Source organism: Bos javanicus, chromosome 10, assembly GCF_032452875.1.
Source record: "Bos javanicus breed banteng chromosome 10, ARS-OSU_banteng_1.0, whole genome shotgun sequence".
Lineage (NCBI taxonomy): Eukaryota > Metazoa > Chordata > Mammalia > Artiodactyla > Bovidae > Bos > Bos javanicus.
In genome coordinates this window covers 25359075-25377829 of record NC_083877.1, presented here as the reverse complement: position 1 = coordinate 25377829, position 18755 = coordinate 25359075, and the positions used below count along the sequence as shown (strand labels likewise).

General features: G+C 40.1%; 1 protein-coding gene across 1 annotated transcript; it reads right to left on the bottom strand.

The window, feature by feature from the left end:
* Window positions 1-1648: 1648 nt before the first annotated feature.
* RAB2B (RAB2B, member RAS oncogene family) lies at window positions 1649-18752 on the bottom strand. Its single transcript, XM_061430541.1, has 8 exons — window positions 18440-18752; window positions 18149-18220; window positions 15656-15723; window positions 8927-9009; window positions 8623-8715; window positions 4612-4723; window positions 3930-3998; window positions 1649-3288 (listed from the first exon to the last, which is right to left on the bottom strand). The coding sequence occupies exons 1-8, from the start codon at window positions 18483-18485 to the stop codon at window positions 3181-3183; spliced, it is 651 nt and encodes a 216-aa protein (XP_061286525.1). The 5' UTR covers window positions 18486-18752; the 3' UTR covers window positions 1649-3180.
* Window positions 18753-18755: the final 3 nt, after the last annotated feature.

Below are 18755 nucleotides of genomic sequence, written 5' to 3'. Positions count from 1 at the left end.
TATTTTCTGAGTTCCTGGGATAATCCTTTAGAAATGTCTCAATCCTCAGGATATCAGCATAACATCAGCATAGGTTATGCATCTATTCTAGATGCTTCTAAACCTTATGTTTCGCTCGCAAGTTTTCCAGTGTTCTGACTTTGACAGTACAGGGTACTGCTAGTCAGTTGGAAATGAACAAAATTCAGTAAAGAATTTCAACTTAAAAAAAAAAGAAAAGGCCTCAATTCATCAATAGACCCAAACTATTTGTGAATATGGATAGAGCAAATGATGTCTTAGAGGTGAAATTATATGCAAGGAGGGCATTACGAGACTGCCTTAGAAATATTGGCTGCAGAGTAATTTCCCAATGATAGTGTTTAAATTGTTATGGAAATAATTTTACAGTAGATGAAATCCTCTTGCCCTCAATGAGAAAGATTTACCCATGTTTTCTAGTTTAACTCTACTGCTATTAAAATTTGCTACAGTAAGTTTTTAATTTTTTGGAAATCCTGAGTGAAGGGTGTCTTTCCCTATCATTAAAGGAATTTCTCAAGAAGTAACATTTGCATGGTCACACATAGTAGGAGCTCAGAGACCTAAAGGAGTCATGTGAGTCAACATTTTATCACAGAAGACTTGGCCAAGTACATTTCTCTGTATATTGAACAAAATCTGTTGGCCAAATTCTTCCTTGGCTACCACTGTTATATCAAATTTGATGTTAGTATTAGGGCTTACCAGAACAATGTGTAAATGCATATACAGATATGACCTTAATTATAGTTTCTAGAATGAGAACCTATTATCCTTCTGCTTTTTTGGTACAAAATAAACCTACTATCAAAGGAACCAGTTATTAGGCACAGACAGAAAGGGGAATGGGTATCCCTGCCATATGCAATGACCTATAAATAGTAATGACTTAGACTGCTATAAGTAGTATATTTCCAAGGGTCCTGGGCTTCAAAAATCAACCAACACTCATATTATCTTATAACCAGTATTCTTCACATGGGGGTGGGAGATGCATTTTCTGTAACTTCTCATGACCATTTCATTCAGAACATCAGTAGTGATCAACAAAGGTCATAAATTTGCCCAGATACTCTCATTTCTTATGCTTAAAACTGATGAAATACCTGAGTATAGAAGGTTATGAGTGGTTTTTGGATAATATGGGATTATCAATTCAAGAGATACTCCATTTGAATTGTTTACCATGTTAAAAAAAAAAAGATGCACTCCAAAAGCAGCAGCTCTAGACAGAATGATGTTCTGATCAATGTTCTGATTCATCCTGATCGCTAAAGGTTTCTTTGACTGATAGAGGAAAACTCCTGTACAGAAACCATAAAGTTTTATTTACTTTACTTCTGTCTCTGGTGTGAGTGGACTAGCCAAATTCAACAGCTTTAATCCTTTTTGAAATGAGGTAGGAGTTTTCAAAAACCAAACCAAACCAAACCTTAATCAAAGTAATACTCCATATGCCTTCCAACTTCCTGTGGTACAGTGTGAACTAATACTACTGCTACTGGGGGCAGAATCCAGTATAAAATGAATGTATCTCAAGAAGGCTTCTTCCAATTCCTTTGATACAATTCCCTAGAAGAAGAGTATCTACTTATGTTTGGGATACAATCAGAAATGACACATGAAATGTGAGCAGCTTGGATACATGCATATATTTAATAATGAAACAATTTATCGACAACCAAAAAAAAAGAGGAAAAAAATTCACAAGACCGCAGTGCTGTGGAAGAAAATGAGACATCAGTACAGCAACTGACCCAGAAGGCTGCACGGTAAGTACAGCAAAGACAGACTTGACTAGGATAGTATTGTATGCTCTTCAAATGGAGATGTATCCACTTATTTGACTGCTTGGAAGCAGGCAGCTTTATTGTATGCTGCATGGAATGGAGGCAAAGAGCCAGGGAAAGCAGAGAGAGGAGAAGGAGAAGAGCAATAAAGAATTCAGGGTAAGCAGATGGAATAGACTGAGATAGAATTACAAAGAGATGACTGTAAGGCTTTTTGTTTCCTCTGCAGCCTAAAATAAACCTGTTCCAAGTCTTTGTCAGTCAAATTCAGTGATCACATGAGTAGCACTAGGCACTGTGAAGGAATGGTGGAGGAAGTGGTTTACAAAAGTGAAAGCATACCAGGGGTTCCTGCTCTCAGGGAGCTTACAACCTCAGGGAGACAGGTTCCACACACAAAGCTACTATAAAACATATTTACAAAGTAACATAAATACAAATAAATATACATATGAATAAACAATATATGAAAGCTAAAAGGTACTGTGTCAGTAATTGTTCAGAAGTCCCTAGGTCAAAGAAGGCTTTCTGAAGGAAAAAAATGTGGACTTTGAGTATAACAGTAGTGTATAGTAGGGCATGTGCAAAGGCATAGGAGTGGAAGCAAAATGTCATGTACAGTAGGCAGATTAGCTTGATAGAAAGTCTAAATAGGTCTCCTTAAGAAGTGAGTGGGATAAAACAGTAAGAGTCTATTTGGTGAAAGACACTGACTTACCAATGTTAGGTCTGGTCCCTAAAACAAAACAAACAGGGAAAGATGTTTTCTTTAGGTAATGATAATAAGTGGCTACAAGGCTAGGACCAACTCTACTACTCTCAAAAGTTGTGTAGTTACGCTGAAACAGAGAAACTAGAAATGGGATGGAGGAGAAGTGTTCATCATCCTTGAGCAGTTCAACTAGAAGGAACTGCCTTCTGCAACAATTCTTATGTAGTGGCAAGTGAAAAACCTCAATGAAATCCCTAAACTGAGGACATAAAACCCAAAGGGCAGCCAGATCCCAGTCACCTCAAGGGCTCAAGCAGAACGTCCTAGACCTTGTTACTAATTCTTGGTGGGGAGTAGATTGTGTCTGCTTATAAAAGAATTTATTTTTGAACTACCATGACAATCAGCTTTGATCCTAACATTTTACAAATTAAAACAGGAGAATGAAAAGAGCCCTAATCTATAGGGAACGCTCATGTCCCTGAAGAAGGACAGGTCAATAAGGGCCCAAATTCTCCCCTGGTCTTTAAGTGGAGAGGCAAAACATCACACCTTGAAAAGAGGCTTTTCTCAGCCAAAGCATGTAAGACCTCTTTCTTTAAGCCTATTGATCTGAAGCTGTTCCAGGAAGGAAAAAAAAGAGTCCAGGCCAGTTGTTCAGCAGCAGCCAGAGTCAGCCCCCATGTCATGAGAGCCCCGCTGGGAGGCACTGGGTCCCACTGGGGTTGAAATACACTGCTGGGGTCCAATCTTGATGCCATTTGCCTGTAAGAGAAAAGAGGCAATAGTTCCCACCTCAGTGTAAAAGTAAGTGGGAGAAAGGAGAGGGATAAAAGGAGAAATCATTAATTACAATTTCTAGAAGCAGGTATGGCCTTGGCAGGTAACCATGTGCCTTAGCCAGACTGCTGTGGAACAGTACTCTGTGATGGTGAAGATAAGGTGACCAGCTGTGGTATTATAGATCACTGGAAGTGGCTTCTGTGCCCAAGTGACTGTTATACTTAAGTTTCATAGCTATGTGCAGAATCAGGATGTGATTGGTAAGAGTAGGTAAAACAGAAGTGGCAGCATATTAGCATATAATTCATTTATTCCCCCCCAAATGTGCTTTATAGAAATGAGAAGCTAAGCAATTAAGAATCACACCTCCCTCATGCTTTGGAATAGTAAAAACCTGAGGTTGAGAAGAAAACCTCCCATAATGTATAAACCTTTTAGATCAGCAATTAATAATCTCTTTAAGCAGTCTGGGTCTCAGACTTGAGAAAAAAACAGACAAGCTATGCCAGTTCATATAGCTTCATATAGTATCATGTTAGACAGGAAGTGCTTATATTCTAGGAAGCATCCTGTCCTGTTTAAAACAAAGCAAAAGTAATTGTCAGCCCCTTACCCTATCTTACCTCATTGTGGACATCAAATAAACCCTGCTGGATCTTCCTATATATTTCTTTGGCTGTGTTAATGAAGGCCTGAAGGAGACATAAATCATAGCATTAGGCTCAAGTTTCCGTAGAGAAATTAGGAAAAGAGAATACAAATATTATGCCTATTTGGATTTCAAAAGTGAATTGGGAACCATTACGAGAATTGAGTAAAAATACACAAGGTCCTCCAAAGGCCCTGTAAAAGCCATTCCAAACAATTTCAAATAGAAAAAAGAGATTTTATGGTATTTTGGTATTGACGCAAGATGTACCTAGGGTTCCCAGATTGGCACACTCTGCAAATAAAGCAAACATGCTCTCTTCTGAGTCAGTTACTTAAGACAGATTCAACACCAGACTTAGGAATGACTAAGATGGAATTCATTAGTTCCTCAACTAAGATGATTTACAAATAACACTAGTGTCAATCCACACTTATCAATTAATGTTACTTAATATAAAAGTAAAGCCTTTGGAATCAAGGAAAAACAAATGGAACAATTCCCTTAAAGGGAGATACGTGGTCACTATGACCACAAGACATCCTTTTCTTACCCATGTTTTAACAGAGGAGGAGAATTCTGAAGGAAAAAAAGGGGGGGACAAAGATAACGGTGTAATCTCTGAAAAGCTTTCCCTACTTTTTCCCAAATAGTACCTCCTCAACATTGCAGGCTGTTTTGGCTGAAGTTTCCATGAATATAAGTCCATGTTCCCGAGCAAAGGCTTCTCCTTCTTCTCTCTTCACATCCCTACGAGACTCTAAGTCACTGCAAGAGATTAATCATTAATTGGGGAGAAAACTAAAAAAAGATCCAAGTGAAAGAAGAAATTTATTCTAAAAGAATCCCACAGCTGTTTCAACTGCCAGTTAATCCATAAAGAATGCAGATCCTGAATGGTGTCCTCTTGTACAGGGTTACTGATTTCTGTAGCCTCTGGGAAAATATTCTTCAGATCAGATTCTTGACAGCTGCTGCACAGTTGAGGATAATGCCTTATCTCTTATTACAGAGAAAAGGGTTTATAAAAGGTTAGGCAAGCCCCATAGTTTCTCAAGGTCTATGCTGTAGTCTTCTCTTTTGAAGGAGATCCAGTTAAACCAAAGGAAAGAAGAGGAAAGGGAAATTCCAGTTACTGGGAAGTAGAAAAGTCATGGATGTCACATCGCATAGTGATAAGTATCTTCCTCATTACTGGAATCAAGCCACAAGCAGAGACAGCAAGGAATAAGGAAAACCCAGCTGCCTTAACTCACTATTATCATTATTAACATGTATAATAAACAGCAGCCTGCCACCAGGGAAATGAAGGATTCAGAGAAAATGATATGGGTAAAATTAGGTGATCCTGAGAACAGAGCCGAGGACTGAGGAAGAATAAAGTGGCATGGAAAAGACTTTATGAAACACAGGATTAAAGGATGCAGAATAAGATTATGGTGAACTGTCCAATTTTCATTTTTCAAACTGGAAATTTTCATTTGGGAGGATTCCAGTTTTTCACCATGAAAAGAAAAAATCCAGGAGTAAGTCCACTAGAGAACAAAACATCTGCAAAACGTATACTTATTTTTCATGAGCTGTGTGAAGACCAAGGAAGAACTAACCCGAAATGGCAACAGTCCTAAATCTGAACATCTAGCCCAGACATACCTCTGAGTTCCAGATCTGTTTGTCCATTTTCCTGTTCATTTCTACTCATGTGTAAAAGGCACCTCAGATATACATCAAAATGAAATATCATCTTTTCCCCCCAACCCAACTCTGTCCCACACCTCCACATGGCACAAGCCAAAAACCAAGGTTATTATTAACATTTTTTCCTTCTTCACACCAAATACCCAATTCACCCCAAAGCGAAGTACTTCCAAAATGTACCTTACAATCATCCTTTCTCTCTCTCTCCAGTGTCACTGACCTAGTCCAATCCACCACTTTCTCACTTGGACCGCTGCAGCTGAGATCCACATCAACCCTTGCTCCCCTCCAGATCTTTTAAAATCTGATCAAGCTACTTCCCTGCTTAAAACTCTTAAATGCTTCCTACTTGTTTAGAATAAAATCCAGACTCCTCACTCAGGTCTGTAAGTGCCACAAGATCTGACTCCTGCCTTCTTTTCCAACCTCATCTTGTACCATTCCCCTTTGATTTAGTCTAACCACACCAGGTTCTTTCAACATTATAAACTTATCATCAAGCTTCTTCCCAGTTTAGAGCTTTCACAGAGTTCCTTAACCCCGTTTGACACCTTTTCAAAAACTTTGCCCAGTGAACTCTTGCCCATCCTTCAGATTCCAGTTTAAATTACAACTCTAAATCAACAGTAAGTACCCTGGGGCTTCCCTGGTAGTCCAGTGGTCCAATGCAGGGGACACTCGTTTGATTCTTGGTCTGGGAGGATCGCACATGCCTCAGAGCAGAGCAGCTAAGCTGGTGTGCCACAACTCCCGAGTCCATTTGCCACAACTACTGAAGCCTGCATGCCTTAGAGCCCGTGCTCCACAACAAGAGAAGCCACAAAATCGAGAAGCCTGCACACTGCAACTAGTGAGTAGCTCCCGCTCTCCAAAACTAGAGAAAGCCCACAAGCAGCAATAAGACCCCAGACTCCTTTGTTCATGGGATTCTCTAAGCAAGAACACTGGAGTGGGTAGCCATTCCCTTCAGGAGATCTTCCTGACCCCGGGATCAAACCCTGGCCTCCTGCATCCCAGGCGGATTCTTTACCATCTGAGTCACCAGAGAAGCCCAAATAAAATTATAAAAAATAAATAAGTATCCTGGTACTCTTTTTTATAGTGCCCTTTTTTTTTCCCTTCACTGCATTTATCATAATTTGTAAACAGATACAAATCATTTTATATTTAATATCTATGTCTCCACTAGACTGTGAACTCCATGGGAATGAGGGCAGGATTTTGTTTTCACCTTGCCCACTCAGGGTCTAGCACAATACCTAGGATGTAGTTAAGGTTTTTCACAAATTGGCTGAACCAATGAGTATAATCAGTCTGTGGCCACAGTTCTAGGTGCCACAGATTATTTTAAATACTCAAGGGAAACACAGCAACACTCAACATCAGAACACGACATAAATTGTTGTTGTTCAGTTGCTAAGTCAGAGCCGACTCTTTTGTGACCCCATGGACTGTAGCCTGCCAGGCTCCTCTGTTCATAGGATTTCCCAGGCAAAAACAATGGAAGGGGTTGCCATTTCCTTCTCCAGGGGATCTTCCCAACCCAGGGATAGAACCCGTGTCTCCTGCACTGGAAGGCGGATTCTTTACCATTGAGCCACCAGAGAAGCCCCCACATAAATACAAGCTTAATATAACTGGCAGTGTCAAAATCAGATCATGATAGATTCAACATTTGCAGTTCTTTTTGAGGCTGCATTCTTGGCAGCTGCTGTGACAAAAAGCAAACACTGCACAAAAATCAATTTGCAACAGAAAAAAGAGTGGTAGTGTGCAGTGTTAACTCCAAGGTTTGACAAGCTGTGCTGTGCCTGACAGGCATACACAGGTCATTAGCAAGTAGTTACAGTTACTTAAGAATGAAATAATAAATTCTTTTTCTTTTAATTCATGTTTTCCGTTTTCCAAACAGTTACTCAGTTGCTATGACAAAAATACCTGCTACTTTGTTTAGACCTAACTATTTAATAACAAATCCATCAAGTATGTCTTTTGGCTCATGGGTGCCTTAGAAAATTCACTGAGAATAACAAATGTTGCTAAGGATGGGGAGAAACTGGAACACTTGTGCACTGAGAGTAGCAATGTTAAGTAGTGCAGCCACTATGGAAAACCGTACAGCAGTACCTCCAAAAATTAAACAGAATTTCCATAAGATCCAGCAGTTCCACTTCTGGGCATATATCCTAAAGAACTGAAAGCAGGGACCTAAGCAGATCTTTGTACACCCATGCTGACCAGCAGCATTATTCACAACAGCCAAAAGTTAGAAGCAACCAAAGTGTACATCAATGGATAATAAAGAAAATGTGGTAAATACATCCAATGGATTACTATCTAACCTTAAAACAGAAGAAAATTCTGACACACGCTACAATATAGATAAACCTTGAGGATGTTATGCTAAACAAAAGCCAAGAACAAGAGGACAAATATTGTAAGATTCCTAAAGTAGTCAGAAGAGACAGAAAGTAGAATGGTTATTGCGAGGGGCTAGTGGGATGGGGATCTTCCCTGATGGCTCAGCAGTAAAGAATCCATCTGCAATGCAGGAGACGTGGTTTCAATCCCTGGGTTAGGAAGATCCCCTGGAGAGGGAAACAGCAACCCACTCCAGTATTCTTGTCTGGGAAATCCCACAGACAGAGGAGTCTGGCGGGCCACAGTCCATATAGGGTCGCAAAAGAGTTAGACACAACTTAGTGACTAAACAACAATAGTGGGATGGGGAAAGTGAAATTAGTGTTCATGGGAACAGAGTTTCAGTTGGGGAAGATAAAAAAGTTCTGGAGATAAATGGTGGTGATAGTTGTATAACAATGTGAATGTACTCAATGCCACAGAACTGTACACTTAAAAATGGTTAAAATGGTAATGGAACTAAAAAAGTTTAGGTCCCAAATAATTCAATATCCAAAGAGTACCTAGATGACATCTAGTACTTATTATTTATACAAATAAAATTTTACCTCTTGTTCCCAATCAGCATGATAACCATGTTGGAACTAGAGTGCTGCCGGGCATCCTCTAACCATGAGGTCAAGTGATTGAAGGTTTCACGCCTACAGCAGAAAAATTTCAAAAGTGGGTCAGAGGCCCATTTCAAAACGCCAAAGCAATTCCAAATGCATAAGAAAAAGGGGAAACTTATATGTATAAAGAAAAATATAAAACAGGCAATTCCTCTTTAGCATTCTTACTAGATTCGGTGGATTAAAAAGATTTTGAGAACAGAGGAAAGAGTCTCCCTCTCACGCAGCAGACGTGCCTCACCTTGTAATGTCATACACCAGCAGTGCGCCGGCTGCTCCTCTGTAGTAGGAACGGGTGATAGAACGGAAGGATTCTTGTCCAGCCTTTTCCATCAACATGGCAACAGCAAAAAAAATCCCAACAAAACCAGGTTATTTGCAGAGAAGTTACTTGATCAGATGCCACTTTAACACAAAGGAGTTAATTTTACAAAAGAACTTCTATTAAGAAAAGAGAATTGGCCAAAAGAAAACCTGAATGCCCAGTAAGAAGTCCAGGTGGGAAATCAATATCTTCCAGTGGGAGTACAAATGATATTTTGGGTGGGTCAATTCTTCCTGTGAGACTGTCCATTTAATTGCTGAATGTTTAGCATCCCTGGCTCCCTGTCACTGAATATATTTACCCTACAGTCAGTGTGACAAAGACATTTCCACACAATATCCCCTAGGAGAGAACTGGAAATAGAACTAGAAACTCAAAGAGTATTTTTCAGTCCCATATGATGTTGAACGTATCACCTTTGTTTTTTGTTTCTATTTTTGTTTCCACTCCTTTGTCTTAGAAAATTATCTTAGAATGCCAATGCTCTATATAATACAAGTTTCATTCCAATGGATCAACGAAGAAAATTAGATACAAAGCACTTAAATTAGGCATATACTAACTGACCTTTAGTGACTGATAAAGGCAGGACAGGGCTTCCCGGATGGTGCTAATGGTAAAGAACCCTTCTGCCACTGAAGGAGACTTAAGAGACGTGGGTTTGATCCCTGAATTGGGAAGATCCCCTGGAGGAGCGCATGAAAATCCACTCCAGTATTCTTGCCTGGAGAATCCGATGGACAGAGGAGCCTGGTGGGCTACAGTCCACAGGGTCACAAAGCGTTGGACATGACGAGTGACTTAGCACACACATCCGCAAAAGCAGGACTGCCAAGATGTCCCTTACTGGGATCCTGTCATAGCAAACAGGAATAACGACTAGGGAAAGCAGTCCAGGGCCCAGAACAGAGCTGTCCTAAAACAAATTCAAGTTTATTCTCTACTTTCATTTCCAATGGGGGCCAAGATTTAAGATTTATTTATAATTGAGCAATTTACTATGCCCCCATATACAGGATACTTTTGCTTTCTTGATGGAATAGGTTTTGGGGGAGGTCAGGTTTCATCAAAGGAAACAAAATTATCTAAATATGAATTCCCTGGGCATTGACTCTATTCTATCAGAAAAGTTTTCACATTCTTGAAATTGCTTATCCTTCTGTCCCTACATAAAGATTTGGATGGGAGACTATTGTTCTTAAAGATAGGGAAACTAAGATCTGGACATGGGAAAATAAATAGATTTTACACAATATACCAATACCCAGGTGTGGATGTGACTGGTGATAGAAACAAGATCCGATGCTGTAAAGAGCAATATTGCACAGGAACCTGGAATGTCAGGTCCATGAATCAAGGCAAATTGGAAGTGGTCACACAGGAGATGGCAAGAGTGAACATCGACATTCTAGGAATCAGCGAACTAAAATGGACCGGAATGGGTGAATTTAAATCAGATGACCATTATATCTACTACTGTGGGCAGGAATCCCTTAGAAGAAATGGAGTAGCCATCATGGTCAAGAAAAGAGTCCAAAATGCAGTACTTGGATACAATCTCAAAAACGACAGAATGATCTCTGTTCATTTCCAAGGCAAACCATTCAATATCACAGTAATCCAAGTCTATGCCCCAACCAGTAACGCTGAAGAAGCTGAAGTTGAACGGAACTATTCTATGAAGACCTACAAGACCTTTTAGAACTAACACCCAAAAAAGATGTCCTTTTCACTATAGGGGACTGGAATGCAAAAGTAGGAAGTCAAGAAACACCTGGAGTAACAGGCAAATTTGGCCTTGGAATACGGAATGAAGCAGGGCAAAGGCTAATAGGGTATTGCCAAGAGAACGCACTGGTCATACCAAACACCCTCTTCCAACAACACAAAAGAAGACTCTACAAATGGACATCACCAGATGGTCAACACTGAAATCAGACTGATTATATTCTTTGCAGCCAAAGATGGAGAAGCTCTATACAGTCAGCAAAAACAAGACCAGGAGCTGACTGTGGCTCAGATCGTGAGCTCCTTATTGCCAAATTCAGACTTAAGTTGAAGAAAGTAGGGAAAACCACTAGACCATTCAGGTATGACCTAAATCAAATCCCTTATGATTATACAGTGGAAGTGAGAAATAGATTTAAGGGACTAGATCTGATAGAGTGCCTGATGAACTATGGACCGAGGTTTGTGACACTGTACAGGAGACAGGGATCAAGACCATCCCCATGAAAAAGAAATGCAAAAAAGCAAAATGGCTGTCTGGGGAGGCCTTACAAGAAGCTGTGGAAAGAAGAGAAGCGAAAAGCAAAGGAGAAAAGGAAGGATATAAGCATCTGAATGCAGAGTTCCAAAGAATGGCAAGAAGAGATAAGAAAGCCTTCCTCAGCGATCAATGCAAAGAAATTGCATTGATCTAGAGATCTCTTCAAGAAAATCAGAGATACCAAGGGAACATTTCATGCAAAGATGGGCTTGATAAAGGACAGAAACGTTATGGACCTAAACAGAAGCAGAAGATATTAAGAAGAGGTGGCAAGAATACACAGAAGAACTGTACAAAAAAGATCTTCACAATCAAGATAATCACAATGGTATGATCACTCACCTAGAGCCAGACATCTGGAATGTGAAGTCAAGTGGGCCTTAGAAAGCATCATTATGAACAAAGCTAGTGGAGGTGACGGAATTCCAGTTGAGCTATTTCAAATCCTGGAAGATGATACTGTGTAAGTGCTGCACTCAATATGCCAGCAAATTTGGAAAACTCAGCAGTGGCCACAGGACTGGAAAAGGTCAGTTTTCATTCCAATTCCAAAGAAAGGCAATGCCAAAGAATATTCAAACTACTGCACAACTGCACTCATCTCACACACTAGTAAAGTAATGCTCAAAATTCTCCAAGCCAGGCTTCAGCAATACGTGAACAGTGAACTTCCTGACGTTCAAGCTGGTTTTAGAAAAGGCAGAAGAACCAGAGATTAAATTGCCAACATCCGCTGGATCATGGAAAAAGCAAGAGAGTTCCAGAAAAACATCTATTTATGCTTTATTGACTATGCCAAAGCCTTTGACTGTGTGGATCCCAATAAACTGTGGAAAATTCTGAAAGAGATAGGAATACCAGACCACCTGACCTGCCTCTTGAGAAACCTATATGCAGGTCAGGAAGCAACAGTTAGAACTGGACATGGAACAACAGATTGGTTCCAAATAGGAAAAGGAGTACGTCAAGGCTGTATACTGTCACTCTGCTTATTTAACTTCTATGCAGAGTACATCATGAGAAACGCTGGGCTGGAAGAAACACAAGCTGGAATCAAGATCGCCGGGAGAAATATCAATAACCTCAGATATGCAGATGACACTGCCCTTATGGCAGAAAGTGAAGAGGAACTAAAAAGCCTCTTGATGAAAGTGAAAGAGGAGAGTGAAAAAGTTGGCTTAAAGCTCAACATTCAGAAAACAAAGATCTTGGCATCTGGTCCCATCACTTCATGGGAAATAGATGGGGAAACAGTGGAAACAGTGTCAGACTTTATTTTTGGGGGATCCAAAATCACTGCAGATGGTGACTGCAGCCATGAAATTAAAAGATGCTTACTCCTTGGAAGGAAAGTTATGACCAACCTAGATAGCATATTCAAAAGCAGAGACATTACTTTGCCAACAAAGTCCGTCTAGTCAAGGCTATGATATTTCCTGTGGTCATGTATGGATGTGAGAGTTGGTCTGTGAAGAAAGCTAAGTGCCGAAGAATTGATGCTTTTGAACTGTGGTGTTGGAGAAGACTCTTGAGAGTCCCTTGGACTGCAAGGAGATCCAGCCAGTCCATTCTGAAGGAGATCAGCCCTGGGATTTCTTTGGAAGGAATGATGCTAAAGCTGAAACTCCAGTACTTTGGCTACCTCATGCGAAGAGTTGACTCATTGGAAAAGACTCTGATGCTGGGAGGGATTGGGGGCAGGAGGAGAAGGGGACGACAGAGGATGAGATGGCTGGATGGCATCACCGACTCGATGGACATGAGTTTGAGTGAGCTCCGGGAGTTGGTGATGGACAGGGAGGCCTGGTGTGCTGCGATTCATGGGGTTGCAAAGAGTCGGACACGACTGAGTGACTGAATGAACTGAACACAATATACCAAAGATAACATTCATGATACTAATAATTAACACAAATGTGAAAAATTAGGCTCAAAGGTCAGTTCAGTAACTGGCCAGAAGTTAAAAATTCTATAAACACCAAATCCATAATTTAAATGTAGGAGCTTAGTGTAATACTCCATAGCAAAAAAAGTCTGTTTTCTTAAACATTATGTCACATAATCTAAAGCCAGGTTTAAGGTAAGAAGACTGTTCTAGTACACTAGTTCTAGGTTACATTTCCAACAGTACAAGAATCTCTTACTACAACAATCATATAAGTGTCTTATTGCACCTGTTAGAACATCAAAATCCAAAAGTAATTCTAAAGAACTCTGTTGGTAATATTAACCACACTTTAAGATCTAAAACATATTTTTTCCCTCCAAGAGATCACTTAAATTTTATTTTTTTCCCTAATAGTTTTATGTCTTAAATCATTTGATTCCTGGTTGGCTTCTAACTTACTTACTTTTTTTCCTCCTCTGCTATGGCTGAAAGCCCTCTCCTTCCTCAAGTCCTTTCAAGAGCTAAAAGGGAAGTCTGAGGGAGGCCTGTGTGATGGTTGAATCAATAGAAGCATTTAACTTTTGCAAATGAAAACACTTCCAGTGCGCTATCACAAAAGATTTTTGAAATCAAATCACTTTACTTCTTAATCTCAATCAATTTCCTGAACCAAAGTTTGTGAGGCAATAAGTTAGAAAGAGACTTCCCTGGTGGTCCAGTGGCTAAGACTCTGAGCTCCCAATGCAGGGGGCAAAGTTTGATCCCTGGCCAGGGAACTAGGTCCCACATATTGCAACTAAAGATCCTGCTGCTGCAACTAAGAGCCGGTGCAGTCAAATAAATGAATAAAAATAAATATTTTTTAAAAAAAGCTAGAAAGAGTGAGCCATTCAATTTGGGTTGATCTGCATTAGTCTGAGGTATCTTTGTCCATCTCCTGTTTTTAAAAAAAATCCGAAGCAGCAAAGAATTAAGATGGAGATAAAGAGAATTAAGTTTTCTCATTTCCCCCAAAGGGAAGCATCACATTATATATAATTTCAAGATGTATAAAGTATCCATTCTTACAAAAGCAGACAGGCTCATTTCTTAAGAATCAAAATGCATTCCAAAGTAAGATGCAAATGAATCTGGGATATTTTTTTTTGGCCATGCTGCATGACTTATGGAATAGTAGTTCCTTGACCAGGGATCAAACCCTTATACTGCCCTTGCACTGAAAGCGCCAAGTCCTAACCACTGGACTGCTAGGAAATTCCTGAATTTTGGATTATTTAATCAATATATTTACCAAAGCAAACTCATATATATTTGGGTTATTTGAAACAAAAAGATGTGGCATTCAGAATTTGTAACTGTAACAGATGGAAGTGAAAGCTTCCCTGTCTCCTTGATTTCACTAGACCTCCTCTGACTTCTGTATGCAGGTCAAAAAGGAATAGTTAAAACCAGACATGGAACAACAGACTGGTTCCAAACTGGGCAAGAAGTATGTCAAGGCTATATATCGTCACCCATTTTATTTAACTTATATGCAGAGTACATCATGTGAAATGCCAGGCTGGATGAAGCACAAGCTGGAATCAAGATTTCCAGGAGAAATATCAATAACCTCAGATATGCAGACAACACCACTCTTACGGCAGAAAAGCAAAGAACTGACGAGTCTCTTGATGAAAGTCAAAGAGGACAGTGAAAAAGCTGGCTTAAAACTCAACATTCAAAAAACTAAGATCATGGCATCTGGTCCCATCACTTCATGGCAAGTAGATGGGGAGACAATGGAAACAGTGACAGACTTTATTTTCTTGGGCTTCAAAATCACTGCTTATGGTGACGGCAGCCATGAAATTAAAAGACGCTTGCTCCTTGCAAGAAAAGCTATGACCAATCTAGAAAGCATGTTAAAAAGCAGAGATATTACTTTGCCAATAAAGGTCCATCTAGTTAAAGCTATGGTTTTTCTAATAGTCATGTATGGATCTGAGAGTTGGACTATAAAAAGCTAAGTGCTGAAGAATTGATGCTTTTGAACTGTGGTGTTGGAGAAGACTGTTGAGAGTCCCTTGGATTGCAAGGAGATCCAACCAGTCCATCCTAAAGGAAATCAGTCCTGAATATTCACTGGGAGGACTGATGCTGAAGCTGAAGCTCCAATACTTTTGTCACCTGATGCGAAGAACTGACTCATTGGAAAAGATCCTGATGGTGGGAAAGATTAAGGCAGGAGGAGAAGGGGATGACAGAGGATGAGATGGTTGGACGGCATCACTGACTCGATGGACATGAGTTTGAGTAGGTTCCAGCTATTGGTGATGTACAGGGAAGCCTGACGTGCTGCAGTCCATGGGGTCGCAAAGAGTTGGACATGACTGAGCAACTGAACTGAACTCTGACCTCCATCCTTAGCTCCTCCGTCATAGCCCTTTATCCCTGCATCAGCCTTTACTGTTATATTTGGGACTAGAGTATTTTTGTTTTCTCTTACCGTATCCCAGATTTGCAGTTTGATTTGTTTTCCATCAATGTTGACCATACGGGCCCCAAACTCCACGCCTGTCAGTGAAAACCGAGAGAAAGAATGTAATTCTCATGAACAACAACCATGGTGACAAGAGGTTCATGCTTGTCCTCATTGTGCTAATGACTCATCCTCCGTACTTAGTGCCACTAAGCCCATTACAGTTCCCTATTTGCTCCAATTAATTTTGTGCTCCTTAAAGTTTTATCTTTTAGAATTAAAAACTTTGTTCCAGGTGACAACCACCTCAGGAATATAACTGAAAAGCATATATGGGCATAAAAATTAATTAAGAAATCAAATAGAAAAAGTGAATTAATTTTTAGAATTATTGTTTAATGCATAAATTTGAATAAGAAATGTTTAATTTGTAACTTTTTAAAAAACTTCTAAATTTTTGAAAATATTTCTTAATATTTTCCCAAAGTCACTCACTAATCCTCTATATGAAACAATAAATACTTGCTTTTTGCAATTTTATAATTTTTTTTAGAAAAGCACCTATCTAAGAATAGATTCTCAAGAATGAAACATTTCAGATCTCCAATAATTCCAAGAGTTCACCAGAAAACGGCATTCCTCACAGGGGTTTGGAAACGGATAGTCTGAATAAAGGGTTTAGTTTACCTGGCATTCAACTTCTATCAAGGTAATGTCAGGACAAAACTTAAAAATCAAAGATCACTTACATTAAAAATACTTGATTGTAAGTCAAACAATTCGTCCTATTTTCTATCTTTACACAGTACTTTACTCCAGGAATTCTGATCTGCAGGTAAGAAATAGTACTAATCTAGCTTCTGCTATTCAGGGGCCCCAGGCACAATATATCCAGAATCTCTCTCAATTCTATAAAGTTTTACAGTCAATAAGCAGATTTAAAAAATTGTTTCTTACTACTATAGACTGCATCATCAAGAATAATGACAGTTACTAAAAAAAAAAAGTCACTAATTTTTACGTTTTCTTTCTGGACAAGAGGAATGGAGTTTCAATGGTGAAGAATTAAAAAATACAACTTCTGTCCCCTTTTATGCAACTTCCTCTAATTATGAAGAAACCTTCATATTTTGTGCACATTTTATAGCCAACTGCCTTGTTTATCTTGGTATAGAAGACTGAATTCAGAAAGAAACAGGGCATATATTGGACTCTGGGGAAACTTGATTGATCACTTCATTCCACTACTTTGAAACCTGTCACTTGCTCCCTTTACCTTTAGGTGTGTCAAAACTTCATCTCTCCCCTTCCCCACCCCAGATGTTCTCTACTCTTAGTTCTTGTCACTCTTCACTTTAGATTCCATGGTCAAGCCATATTAAATTACTTTCAGTTTTTCAGATTAGTCTGATCTCTGTTATTCCTGAGCCTTTGCACCTGTTTTTCCCTCTTGCCCTGATCACTTTTCTCTCATCTCCACAACCCCTTCACCTGGCTAGTTCCTGCTCATGCTTCCATTTTCAGCTTTTTCTGATAGATGTGGCAGCCTCTTATCCCCTTCTGCAACAGTGATTTATTCTTCAGTATCTGCCCCCAGCCTCACCTCACCTCCTCCACTGGAGCTTTCAATGTAGGCACGTTTGCCTTATTAAGCACTGTATCACTTAGCACCTAGCACACTGTGGTTGTACACAATAGTCATTTACAAAAATATTTTCCTGTTGATACTAAATCCTTTTCTAACCACTTTAGTTATTTGGCTCTGAATAAGTACTTTGGGATCAGTAGTAGCTTCAGATTTCCATAATGTGGGACTTGGAAGTGGTGATATAGTAAGAATGGGAGCTAGGGATTTTATTCTGAAATGGCAATTGAATGCCAAGAAAGCTAGTGTTATGTATATAATCTTTATTTGGGTTGGAGTTACGGAGATTATGGGGAAAGGGTTGTTCAAACTCAGCAGGTCGTCCCACATCACAAATTTGTGGAAGATGTTCACATTTCCCACGATTACCAGAGTGTTTTTGAAACTCATGATTATCATATCTTTTCTTTAAAACAAAAGTTACCAGTTTCATGTACCTTTTATTCTAGGTCTGGGATGGCTCTTCCATTTGCTTCCTCCTCTCCAACACACACACAAAATCTATATGGTAGTGATTACTTTGAAAAAGTAATGAGGTTCACACTAATTTACCGCAGAGTAAGGCGAGTTTTTGAATTAACAGTACGTTTTCGTAGGATTTTACATAAACATACAAATCACATTTGTTAAAAAAAAAATCCTAAGGCAACTAATCCATACCTCATGGTCATCTCTAAATCTAGTCACCTTTCAATTACTTACTCCCCATTACACTACTGCCCATTTCTCAGCATTTAGTCATTCTTCACTTAACATAACTTTGGACTAACCCAAAAATAGGAAGACGTAACTTTTCTACTTAGAACACTAAAGCTGCTAACTTTCTATTTTAGTCAGATTTCATAATCTATTCTAGGAGAGGTATATGCGCTTACCTATTGTGAGGTCGTGGACAGGTTGGAACCGCTTGTCTGTAAACTGCAAGAGGAGACATGACTTCCCCACACCTGAAAGAAGACGCGTGTGTTAGGAGTTAGGCAGCGAGAACAGATCAGTGTCGGGGCGTCCAGGACTGGGGAAGGGGAGCCCCGAGCCCCGCCCCCGGCGGCCCGCCCCGCCCCCGCTTCACTTAATCGCCCAGCCCACTAAATGAGCCCCGCCCCCAAGCCCCGACTTGGATGTTTCGGATCCCCGCCCCAGCTTGAGGATTGTCGCCCGCGGGTTACCTGTGTCTCCGATGATGATGTACTTGAAGAGATAAGCATAAGTCATGGTCCCTTTTCCTCTGGATTCCGGGTCCGCCCGACTTCTACAGCCACTTACCTCCGGCCTCTCTAGCCGCTCAATCTATCGACCTCCGGCCCCTCTAGCCCAGTTAACGTCTCTATTGCTCTCCCTCGAAATCCTGTTTCGGTCGGAGCGACTGTAATACCCAGATACCACCTCCGGGGACGCCTCTAACACTCCTACATGCCATTATCCCACCAAGCTCCAGGAGGCGATAGCTAGCCTGTCAGTCCGCTCGGCCTTCCGGGGCCTGAC

Coding starts and splice junctions, on each gene's coding strand:
- RAB2B (XM_061430541.1), bottom strand. CDS start 18,485: ATGACTTATGCTTATCTCTTCAAGTACATCATCATCGGAGACACAG. Junction 9,010..15,655: donor AACTGCAAATCTGGGATACG/GTAAGAGAAAAC, acceptor TTGATGGAAAAG/GCTGGACAAGAATCCTTCCG. Junction 8,716..8,926: donor CTGGTGTATGACATTACAAG/GTGAGGCACGTC, acceptor TTTCTGCTGTAG/GCGTGAAACCTTCAATCACT.